Source organism: Dendropsophus ebraccatus, chromosome 8, assembly GCF_027789765.1.
Source record: "Dendropsophus ebraccatus isolate aDenEbr1 chromosome 8, aDenEbr1.pat, whole genome shotgun sequence".
NCBI lineage: Eukaryota > Metazoa > Chordata > Amphibia > Anura > Hylidae > Dendropsophus > Dendropsophus ebraccatus.
Genome location: NC_091461.1, coordinates 9,442,158 through 9,454,574, shown reverse-complemented (window position 1 = coordinate 9,454,574; position 12,417 = coordinate 9,442,158). Strand labels below are relative to the sequence as shown.

General features: G+C 46.7%; 1 protein-coding gene across 1 annotated transcript in view; it reads right to left on the bottom strand.

Moving 5' to 3' along the window:
• Nucleotides 1-12,095, bottom strand: part of LOC138799957 (guanylate cyclase 2G-like) — a 38,506-nt gene extending 26,411 nt beyond the window's left edge. Inside the window, exons 1-10 of the mRNA XM_069981763.1 lie at nt 11,739-12,095; nt 10,282-10,630; nt 9,480-9,604; nt 8,880-9,056; nt 8,431-8,575; nt 8,220-8,355; nt 6,571-6,680; nt 6,182-6,348; nt 5,319-5,462; nt 4,855-4,941 (exon numbers count right to left, since the gene is read on the bottom strand). Of these exons, the coding sequence (XP_069837864.1) occupies nt 4,855-4,941; nt 5,319-5,462; nt 6,182-6,348; nt 6,571-6,680; nt 8,220-8,355; nt 8,431-8,575; nt 8,880-9,056; nt 9,480-9,604; nt 10,282-10,630; nt 11,739-12,095 (1,797 nt within the window). The remainder of the gene's footprint in view (nt 1-4,854; nt 4,942-5,318; nt 5,463-6,181; nt 6,349-6,570; nt 6,681-8,219; nt 8,356-8,430; nt 8,576-8,879; nt 9,057-9,479; nt 9,605-10,281; nt 10,631-11,738) is intronic.
• Between the last annotated feature and the right edge of the window lie 322 nt (nt 12,096-12,417).

The following is a 12,417-nucleotide window of genomic DNA, read 5'->3' as shown; positions in this document are numbered from 1 at the left end:
TGAGGGTGGGGGGAAAGGGGACCATCTATAAGTGAGGAGGGGGGGGGGTGAAGGGGACCATCTATAAGGGAGGAGGGGGGGGGGGTGAAGGGGACCATCTATAAGGGAGGAGGGGGGGGTGAAGGGGACCATCTATAAGGGAGGGGGGGAGAGGGTGCCATCTATAAGGGAGGGGGGGGGGGGAGAGGGGGCCATCTATAAGGGAGGGGGGGAGAGGGGGCCATCTATAAGGGAGGGGGGGTGAAGGGGACCATCTATAAGGGAGGGGGGGTGAAGGGGACCGTCTATAAGGGAGGGGGGGGGGGGAAGGGGACCATCTATAAGGGAGGGGGGGGGTGAAGGGGACCATCTATAAGGGAGGGGGGGGAAGGGGACCATCTATAAGGGAGGGGGGGAGAGGGGGCCATCTATAAGGGAGGAGGGGGGGTGAAGGGGACCATCTATAAGGGAGGGGGAAGAGGGGGCCATCTATAAGGGAGGGTGGTGGGAGAGGGGGCCATTTATCAAGGAGGGGGGAGAGGGGGCCATCCATAAGGGAGGGTGAGGAGAGAGGGGGCCATCCATAAGGGAGGGTGAGGAGAGAGGGGGCCATCTATAAGGGAGGGGGTAGAGGGGGCCATCTATATGGAGGGGGGAGAGGAGGCCATCTATAAGGGAGGGTGGGGGAGAGGAGGCCATCTATAAGGGAGGGTGGGGGGAGAGGGGCCATCTATAAGGGAGGGGGTAGAGGGGGCCATCTATTTGGGGGGGCAACATAGGGGGAGAGGGAATACACAGAGGGGGGCATATATTATTAGGGGGTCACACTAAATGAGGGTGTAAAGGGGCCAATACAAATGTGCAGTATGTATATAGATGAGGATGGTGCCAGAGTGAGGAGACTAATATGTCTGTCTGGCAGATTCTGTGGATTTGTGGCTCGGAGAAGTTCTCATAACGGCCCAGGGCAGATGGAGAAGAAGATGAAAAGGGAAGAACTCCGATCAGAAAAGACGTCTCCTGTGAGTCACCTGATATAACTGCACAGTAATGTATATGGTGTATAGAGCCTGTGTAGAGCTGGGGCCACCTCTATATGACTGGATGAGGTGATTTAGTATACTGGATTTGGTCAGTAACAATATGGTGGTGATGGTAGTGGTTGTGGTGTGGCGGTAATGTTTCCTCCCTATATACTGGTATTACTGGTAATATTGGTCTCAGTATACAGGATTTGGTCAGTAACAGTATGGCGGTAATATGTACGGTGATAATACTCTTCTTCCAATATGCTGGTGTTATTGGTAATATCTGTCTTGGTGTGTGTGTGTATATATATATATATATATATATATATATATATATATATACACACCAATAGCATCACTTGGTCGTGAAAGGAGGGGGGGGGCCATGTTGGCCTCTCGCACCAGGGCCCAGGAGACATTAGCTACGCCCCTGAGTATAGTATATATATATAGTGTATATAGTATAGTATATATAGTGCATATAGTATAGTATATAGAGTGCATATAGTATAGTATATATAGTGCATATAATATAGTATAAAGAGTGCATATAGTATAGTACATAAAGTGCATATAGTATACAGAGTGCATATAATATAGTATATAGAGTGCATATAGTATAGTACATAAAGTGCATATAGTATACAGAGTGCATATAGTATAGTATATAGAGTGCATATAGTATAGTATATAGAGTGCATATAGTATAGTATATAGAGTGCATATAGTATAGTATATAGAGTGCATATAGTATAGTATATAGAGTGCATATAGTATAGTATAGTATATAGCATAGTATAGTATATAGTGCCTATGCATTGCACATAGTATAGTATTTAGTATAGTATAGTACAGTATAGTATATAGTGTGGGGGTAGACATTGCACTATTATTACACTGGTTTAGTTTAGTATACCTACAATGTTTGATACAAGGTTATTGTTTCTTTAAATGGTAAATATTATGTGTCTTGGACACTGAGACTTCTTAGAGGGGCACTAGTCCCTGTCCCAGCTGAGGTCTCCTGGGTCTGAGAGTCTTAGAGGGTCACTAGATCCTTGCCAGCAGAGGTCTCCTGGGTCTGAGAGTCTTAGAGGGTCACTAGATCCTTGCCAGCAGAGGTCTCCTGGGTCTGAGAGTCTTAGAGGGTCACTAGATCTTTCCCAGCAGAGGTTTCCTGAGTCTGAGAGTCTTAGAGGGTCACTAGATCCTTCCCAGCAGAGATCTCCTGGGTCTGAGAGTCTTAGAGGGTCACTAGATCCTTCCCAGCAGAGATCTCCTGGGTCTGAGAGTCTTAGAGGGTCACTAGATCCTTACCAGCATCGGTCTCCTGGGTCTGAGAGTCTTAGAGGGTCACTAGATCCTTCCCAGCAGAGATCTCCTGGGTCTAAGAGTCTTAGAGGGTCACTAGTCCCTTCCCAGCAGAGATCTCCTGGGTTTGAGAGTCTTAGAGGGTCACTAGATCCTTCCCAGCAGAGATCTCCTGGGTCTGAGAGTCTTAGAGGGTCACTAGTCCCTTCCCAGCAGAGATCTCCTGGGTCTGAGAGTCTTAGAGGGTCACTAGATCCTTACCAGCATCGGTCTCCTGGGTCTGAGAGTCTTAGAGGGTCACTAGTCCCTTCCCAGCAGAGGTCTCCTGGGTCTGAGAGTCTTAGAGGGTCACTAGTCCCTTCCCAGCAGAGGTCTCCTGGGTTTGAGAGTCTTACAGGGTAAGTTATACCACTAGATGTTGCTACTATGTATATTGTATGCTTGAGTTTTGCACAGCTGTAGGTAACTAAAGGGTTATTGTTTCTGGGATTTGTGCACCAATGAAAGCTCTTTCTCTTCTCTTCTCTGCCTCTCCTTTCTCCTTTCTTCTCTTGCACTCTCTTCTCACCCACTCACAGCACATATTACGTATCCTGTAGGAAGTTGTCACATGGGGAGAGGAAGTGTAGCCACACCTTTAGGGAATCTAAATCTGGTTTCTGTAGAGGAAGGACGCAAACCAGAACAGTCCCTACAGCAGTAAAGCTGGGCCCTGGCTTATTCCAGGTCCCCTGTTGGAGGACAAGTCCAGTGTAGTCTGGGGTGTGGTACAGAACAGACGCACATGGGAAAAGACACCCGTTTCTTGAAATAAGCACTTCTACACACTATGCAGTGCTAAATGCTCACAGAAAGGATAAATCAGGGATCATCCCAGCCCACGCCATGAACAAGTCTAAAGGTGCAGGACAGTATCCTGAAGAAAGAGGTACTGATCCGAATAGAGCAAAGTTGCTAGAAGCCTACGTACTCTATCTTGCAGCGCGAGTGTCATCAGAGAACTCTGACCACTTTGCTCAACCCAGGTAACAAGGTCTGGGGCTTGTGTCACCCTCTAGGACGGATCGCCCGACACTGGGGGGCAATAGGTGTTGCAAAGACCAAGGAGTCAAAACACGGGCACAAGTATTCTCGCTACTCTCAAGTATTCTTATTATTTTCCTTCTAAAGTTCCGGCAGAGCACAGAACTACTTGGGTTGGGACTCTCTCGACATCCCCCGCTCTACTTCTCTGAACCTCTTCTACTTCTCAGCACGCAACTCAGCCAGCACGGATATTCTACCTTAAGCTCTCAGCACTAGTCTTGTCAGTCAAGTCCAAAGTGTGTTATCGAGGCAAAAGTCTACTGTGTATCACTGTATCAAGTATTCCTGTAGTAAAGAAGAGTTTATTTATTGTAACAGGACTCTGTGATTCCTATCTCAGCACCTACACAGCCATTGTACTTTCCTTGGGTCATCTCCCCTTTCTGTGGGTGGCGGTACCAATAGTCCTGGTTGGTCGCGACTCCACTCCGGACCACCGTGACAACAGCCCAAGGGACCCCTAAACAGCCCGGCAGGTCACCGACCACAGGGGAAAGGGTATAGCCAGCCTCACTTAAATAAAAGCAGGTGTGCCTCCATACCTGTGTGCCCAACCGGCGCTGGTGTCACGACAACATAACACCTGGCTGAGCTGTATCTTAACCACCCACTACACTAGTGGGGTCACACAGCACAACTATAGGCAACAGGCAACAGGTAACAGGCAACTATATAACTAGCTGGGGATATGTTCAATAAAAGGGCATCTATCTACCTACAGGGGGCAACTATATAACTAGCTGGGGATATGTTCAATAAAGGGGCATCTATCTACCTACAGGGGGCAACTATATAACTAGCTGGGGATATGTTCAATAAAAGGGCATCTATCTACCTACAGGGGGCAACTATATAACTAGCTGGGGATATGTTCAATAAAGGGGCATCTATCTACCTACAGGGGGCAACTATATAACTAGCTGGGGATATGTTCAATAAAAGGGCATCTATCTACCTACAGGGGGCAACTATATAACTAGCTGGGGATATGTTTAATATAGGGGCAGCTATCTACCTATGGAAAACAACTGCCTACTATGGGGCAACCATCTACCTAGCAGGGGACAATTACTTACAAGGAGGGGAAACTTCTACCTTGTGGGGGTAATTACTTACAAAGGGGTGCAACCATCGACCTAGCGGTGGGCAATTACATACAAGGGGTTCGATCATCAACCTAGCAGGGGTCAATTACTTACAAGGGGTGCAACCATCTACCAAGCGTGGGGCAATTACTTACAAGGGGTGCAACCAATTACCTATTGGGGGCAATTACTTAGAGGGGGTGGAACCAACTACCTAGCTGGGGCAATTACTTACAAGGGGTGCAACCAATTACCTATTGGGGGCAATTACTTACAGGGGGTTCCTCCCTCCAGCCAATACATCTGATACACACACCTGAAGGTTTCTTATTTTCATTCGGTTATAACTCTAGAAATTGTCTTACAATGCGGAGTTCCTTCAGGACAGACGGCTTCCTGACCCGGAACGCAGCGGCCTGGTCGTTGAGATACTTGACAGAAACATTATTCCCCTACAAATACATGAATAAAGACATCAGTGTGTATTGTGTCATCCACTGACATCCAGAGCAGCCTTCACATATGCCCTTTTACATTCAAAATCAGGCACTATGAATGCAGCTCTGGAGGTGACTGGAGTACAAAACATGGTAAAACAGCAGAAGAGTGAGTGCAGCTCTGCAGGATAAGACAGAATGTAACAGCAGAATAGTGAGTGCAGCTCTGGAGGTAACTGGGGTATAACACATGATGTATCAGCAGAATAGTGAGTGCAGCTCTGGAGGTAACTGGGGTATAACACATGATGTAACAGCAGAATAGTGAGTGCAGCTCTGAAGGTGACTGGGGTATAGGACATAGAACTGCACAGAATAGTAGTGTCGTCTACCTGGTAAACCCCCATGGTGGAGTACAGGATGACTTTGCCCTGCTTGTCTGTGAATAAGTAGCTCTGATTGCTGGAGATGACGGCGCTGGATCCAAGACTTCCCATTATATTAGATGGAGTACTGGAAGGAGTCCCAAGATTGTTCTGCGGAGAGCAAGAAGAGAGGACAACCATGTATGAACCATCTATGTACAGGACAGGAACCCCCAACAGTGAGCGCAGCTCTGGAGTATAATACAGGATGTAACTCAGGATCAGTAATGTAATGTATGTACACAGTGACCCCACCAGCAGAATAGTGAGTGCAGCTCTGGAGTATAATACAGGATGTAACTAAGGATCAGTAATGTAATGTATGTACACAGTGACCCCACCAGCAGAATAGTGAGTGCAGCTCTGGAGTATAATACAGGATGTAACTCAGGATCAGTAATGTAATGTATATAAACAGTGACCGCACCAGCAGAATAGTGAGTGCAGCTCTGGGGTATAATACAGGATGTAACTCAGGATCAGTAATGTAATGTACACAGTGACCCCACCAGCAGAATAGTGAGTGCAGCTCAGGGGTATAATACAGGATGTAACTCAGGATCAGTAATGTAATGTATGTACACAGTGACCCCTCCAGCAGAATAGTGAGTGCAGCTCAGGGGTATAATACAGGATGTAACTCAGGATCAGTAATGTAATGTATGTACACAGTGACCCCACCAGCAGAATAGTGAGTGCAGCTCTGGAGTATAATACAGAATGTAACTCAGGATCAGTAATGTAATGTATGTACACACAGTGACCCCACCAGCAGAATAGTGAGTGCAGCTCTGGGGTATAATAAAAGCTGTAACACTGTCCTTACTCACCTTGTTGTCTTTGAGTATAGAGATGTCCTCATACTTTATTAGCCACCAGAAATCGTTGTCAAACTGTCTCTTCAGTTTCCCCTTCTGAACAAGGAGGAATAACACAAACAGGATTCCGCCCACAGCGGTGACTACAAGGGTTATGATCAGGGCGCTGACTGGAGTGTCTGTGACATAAGAAACATACAATGAGTTTGTAGTGTCCCACTACGTGTCTTCTTTTCCCTTCTTACATCTTGGTAAAAGTGTCCCAGGTTAGGACAGGAGGCCGCTGTACCTTACTCCAACCACTAGATGTCCCACTCACACAGCACAGCTGCAGATAACACTAGGTCTAGCTTCATACACACTTTCTCTCTTCCTTGAGGTAGTCACTAGTTGGTACTTACTACTTGTAGTTGAGGTGACTCTGCACAGCTCGTTGCTGAAGCCGCAGTCTGGTCTGTCTTTAGGACGGGTTGTTCCTGGCCAGCTGATCTGGGAGAAGGCACTTGTAGGACTGAAGAAGCAACATGACAATAGGGTATTTTGTTCCAATATCTTGTGATTTATTAAAGTGTAACCCTGCCATAATGACTGCATCTAAGTAGAAAGTCGCACTAAAAGTCGCAAAAATGCAAATATTGTGCAAGCGTATTCACAGGGTACTGACCAGATGTCAGCCTGCAACTGTTTGTGCGACTTTTTAAAAAGTTGCCAATGATAAATTGGGCGCTAATCCCGGGTTATGCAAAGTTTTTGGTGAATACTCAAAACAGGCAGATTTTTTTTTTTTTTAAAGTTGCAAAAAAGTTGCAAAATCTAAAAGAATATTCGCCTGTCGAATACTGATTAATAAATGGAAAAAAACATCCAATTATTCACCTAAAAATAGGGGCAAAGCCCTTGATAAATTCCCCCTATGTGTATTGTAAGCTTTATGTGTAGGCAGTGTCTCCCTGCATAGGTAAAGCGTGGCACTCTGGGCAACCTGGCATATACATGCTGGTAACTGGGCACTATATTAATTATGTATATAGGTGATGTGTGGTAGTAGCTTGGAACTTTGTATACTGCTATTTGGTTCTCTCCATCAAAAGTCTTTAAGCTCTGCGGAACACTGTTTATCTGGACACCGTAAAGCGCTATTTATCTGGACACTGTAGAGCACTGTTTATCTGGACACTGTAGAGCACTGTTTATCTGGACACTGTAGAGCACTGTTTATCTGGACACCATAAAGCGCTATTTATCTGGACACTGTAGAGCACTATTTATCTGGACACCGTAGAGAACTATTTATCTGGACACTGTAGAGCACTATTTATCTGGACACTGTAGAGCACTGTTTATCTGGACACCATAAAGCGCTATTTATCTGGACACCGTAGAGAACTATTTATCTGGACACTGTAGAGCACTGTTTATCTGGACACTGTAGAGCACTGTTTATCTGGACACTGTAGAGCACTGTTTATCTGGACACCATAAAGCCCTATTTATCTGGACACTGTAGAGCACTATTTATCTGGACACCGTAGAGAACTATTTATCTGGACACTGTAGTGCACTATTTATCTGGACACTGTAGAGCGCTATTTATCTGGACACCGTAGAGAACTATTTATCTGGACACTGTAGAGCGCTATTTATCTGGACACTGTAGAGCGCTTTTTATCTGGACACCGTAGAGAACTATTTATCTGGACACTGTAGTGCACTATTTATCTGGACACTGTAGAGCGCTATTTATCTGGACACTGTAGAGCGCTATTTATCTGGACACCGTAGAGCACTATTTATCTGGACACTGTAGAGCACTATTTATCTGGACACTGTAGAGCGCTATTTATCTGGACACCGTAGAGCGCTATGTATCTGGACACTGTAGAGCGCTTTTTATCTAAGAGCTGCATACAACTAAAGCATTATATACCTCTATAACATAGACCTTATCAGAGGCAGATATATGTGAGGAGTGATGTGCACGCCCCTGTGTGCCTGTGGATGATGGGAGTGCACTGACTCTGGACCATGTAGTGTACAGACATGTATATACCTGATCTGTTTCCTGTAGCTGTCATACTGAAGAACTGGAACAAAGCGAGACATGTTCCCGGCCAGCTGCAGGTCGTAGACGGAATAGTCGATGAATCGCTCGCCGTTCTCGTCAATGCTCAGCATCCCAGTCACCCCTGCACAGCAGAGAAGAGGCGGTCAGAGCTGACAGTGGACACCTGTGACTACTATGAGGAATCTTTCATCCTCACCATATAGCTGGCTCTCGTTGAATCCCCGTAGTCTTTCCACCAAGGCTCGGCCGTCTGTGATGTTACCCCCTTGCCTAATGACCTCTCTCAGGCCTAAGGCATAGATTAGGACGGAGTCGTAGAGATAGGCGGCATATGGGCTGACCTGGAATAGAGACGGAACCGATAAATATTCTCATTACATTCTAACCTATAGTTCATAGCTAAAGAATCCAGAGGGAGAACCACACTGGGATCAGAGACGAGGAATTGCCGACAACCAACGTTTTACGGCTCCCACAGAGGTTGTCACCCAGCTGTCTACTGTCCATTACTACCTGAATTAGTCAATACCAGGTGCTGAAGCTTGTAACTAACCCTGCTGATTGGTGGATTAAATCACAGCCACCTGCTGGCTGCAGAGTGTAACTACATGACATGGGCCAATGAAGAAGAGGTGAGCGGCATACCTGGTCCTCTGCCTCGATGGCGCTATAGAAGGGGGGGCCCCTCAGCTTGTCATAGGTCTGCTTCATGAAGGCCGTGTAGCTGTACGAGGAGTTCAGCGCGATCATCAGAACAGATTCGTACGCCCGGACAATGGTTTCATTTCTTTCACTGATCAAAGTGTCTTTCCAAAAAACGTCCTTAAAATCAAGAGACAGCAAGTTATTATCAGGCGTGTTATTAACAGAGAGACACCAAGAACATGGTGATATCAGTGTATGCGGATAGGATTTCCCTGAGCAGACATAGAGGTGCCTCCCTGCAGCCACCAGTAGGGGGAGCTTAGGAGCACACTGCATACTGGGTTTCTATTGAGGTAAATGAATAAACTGTATGCAGTCAGCTCCCTCTAGTGGTGGATCTGGGCACGCCTTTTTTTTATAATTGAATGCTACAATGCAATTATTTGCTCCTGGATTGGAGACGATATATAGCAGCTAATATACTGTACTACACATCTTCAATGCCCAAACATTTAGCATCCCCTTTAAGCCAAGTCACATCCCTTTTATGTAGGCCATAAGACTTGTTAAGCTTTTATTCTGTCCTATTGTTGGACTCACCAGGAATCCGCTGACTTCAAACTGTTGGATCATGATGAACACGTACTGTCCGTCTATCAGTCCCTGTCTTTCTGCTTCCAGGAGGATTTGCCTGGAGTCCTCGGAATTCGCCACAAGTACGATGACTGGGAGGAAGGAAGGAGACATGTAAGGCTGGGTACTGGGTGGACGGGCTCTTTCTGATAGGACGGCTCTCACATTAGCGTCCTGTAGCCCATACATTATATAGTGCTGTGCAATCCAGGCCGATCAGAGGTCTTCCCAGATCTGCTCTCTCTCCCCTCTCACAGCATGCAATCTCACAGAGAGACAGAAGCTGCAGCTGCATCTCCCTCTTCCCTTTCACAGCATGCAGTCTCACAGACACAGCAAGACTTAAGCAGCTCCATCTCCTTCCTAACTGTCCCCTCTCACAGAATTCAGTTCTACAGACACAGAGAGACAGACGTTGCAGCTGCATATCCCTCCTCCCTCTCCTCTATCACAGCATGCAGTCTCAGAGACACAGATGCAGCAGCTACATGCATCTCCCTCTCCTCTCTTCCAGCATGCCAGCTCACAGACACAGGGAGACAGAAGCTGCAGCTGCATATCCCTCCTCCCACTTATTTTGTATCTACAATTTACTGCAGACAGATTTTTAATAGATGTTTAGAATTTTGTGAACATTTACAGAGAAACTGCAGACAGGAAAGTAGTAGAAAGTAGGCCCTTTATGGGCCTGTTCTCAGCTGTGACCCCTATAGCCACCCCACTGGACCTCATACAGCTCAGCATCATGTGTTTCCTATGGGATCGTTACCTCTGGCGAGAGAAGCCACAGAGCTGAGAGTCTCCCGTATACTGTCCGGGTCTCTCGGGTCGTACTTCTTCTTCACTGTGATGGTGAAGTTCATGGGCAGTTGACTTTCCAGCAATGACCACAACTCATCTATTTTATCCCAGGTCGACCCTTCAGCGGATCCTCCAAACAAGCCGATGTTTTTCCAGGAAAAGTACTTCAAGGTTTTCTCCAGAGCGTCGTACATTCGCTGCAGAGGGGACACCATTTTGATGTAGGTGTCGTAGATTCGGGAGTTATCAAGCTTCGGGGTCTGACTTACAAAACCGAACATTGGAAGGTTCCAGGACGAGGCCAGCAAGCCAGTGACCTGCGTACACAAAACGAAGTGACAGGTTACAGAGCATAAATCTGCTAAAACTGCCATATATGAGACACATGACGGACAGATATAAGGCTGCTCCTCATAATCAAACAGAACAGGTTATCCTAAGAGGTCATGTAAGATAACCAAAATGTTACTCCTTCTCTCAGCTATATCCAGTGTAGACAATGCTCTGTGAGCTCCAGACTGATACATTGTATATAGCTAGTCCTGCTCTCAGCTATATCCAGTGTAGACAATGCTCTGTGAGCTCCAGACTGATACATTGTACATAGCTAGTCCTGCTCCCAGCTGTATCCAGTGTAGACAATGCTCTGTGAGCTCCAGACTGATACATTGTATATAGCTAGTCCTGCTCTCAGCTGTATCCAGTGTAGACAATGCTCTGTGAGCTCCAGACTGATACATTGTACATAGCTAGTCCTGCTCCCAGCTGTATCCAGTGTAGACAATGCTCTGTGAGCTCCAGACTGATACATTGTACATAGCTAGTCCTGCTCTCAGCTGTATCCAGTGTAGACAATGCTCTGTGAGCTTCAGACTGATACATTGTACATAGCTAGTCCTGCTCTTAGCTGTATCCAGTGTAGACAATGCTCTGTGAGCTCCAGACTGTTACATTGTATATAGCTAGTCCCGCTCTCAGCTGTAGACAGTGTAGACAATGCTCTGTGAGCTCCAGACTGATACATTGTATATAGCTAGTCCTGCTCTCAGCTGTATCCAGTGTAGACAATGCTCTGTGAGCTCCAGACTGTTACATTGTATATAGCTAGTCCTCTGTCTTTTGGTTCATACTAAGGACCCCACCACACCGGCCGCTCTGGATATGATCTGACCCCGGCACCTACACATCTGGCCCTGGTCTCCTTACACTCTCCCGGTTTTCCTGCCTCTAGTATCTGCTACAAGAACTGACTGATACCTCCCCCCCCCCCCCCCGCCAGACCTCTTTGCCACCAGACACTCCATGTTACCACGTCTCCTGTCAGTCATATTGTACATTCATCATTTATCACCCATATAATTATTCTAATACAAATGGCGGCATATAGGGCGGAGAACCCGGCGCCCCCAGGAACAATGGACGTACCTCAGCCGCCTCTGCACAAACCGGACCAAAGAGAGCAGCGATTTGATATTCCTCCACCTGGCGGATGAAGGCGCTGAGAGATATCTTAGTGTTACAGCCACAGTCGGCGTATACAAACTCCAGCGACCTGTTATTCAAGAAATGTCTGTCCCATTCCTTGTTTATCCTCTCAATAGCCAACTGGACAGCCGCGCCGAGCCGCTGAGCGCTGAACGGGTAGGAGAAATTCCAAGGAGCCTGGAGGCCAAGGAAGATTTTGGAAGACTGTGGCCCCTCGGTGGAGTTAACACTAGTAATGAACTGAGGGTCTGCCCTAAAAAGTTGCAGGATGAGGATGATGGATGGGAGAATCCACATGGTCTGGACCTAGGGAGGCAAGAGCAGGAAGACTGGGCGGCCGACCTCATGCAGCTACTTATACCCGGTCTGACTGATATCTGTAATTCTCCAGCGGCCTCTCCATGTCTCCTATTAAACAGTCCTCATTAACAGGATCCACCGTCCCCAGACGCACGCTCCCACTGGCCCTTAAATCTTTAACCCTTTCATCATCTCCAGGACAGGGTTCATACAATAACCTTATATTGCCTTTGTGCAGATTTCCTTTACCAATCGCTTCTCATTTTTAGGTAAAGAATTAATATACAGCAGGGAAAATAAGTATTTGATACGCTGCCTA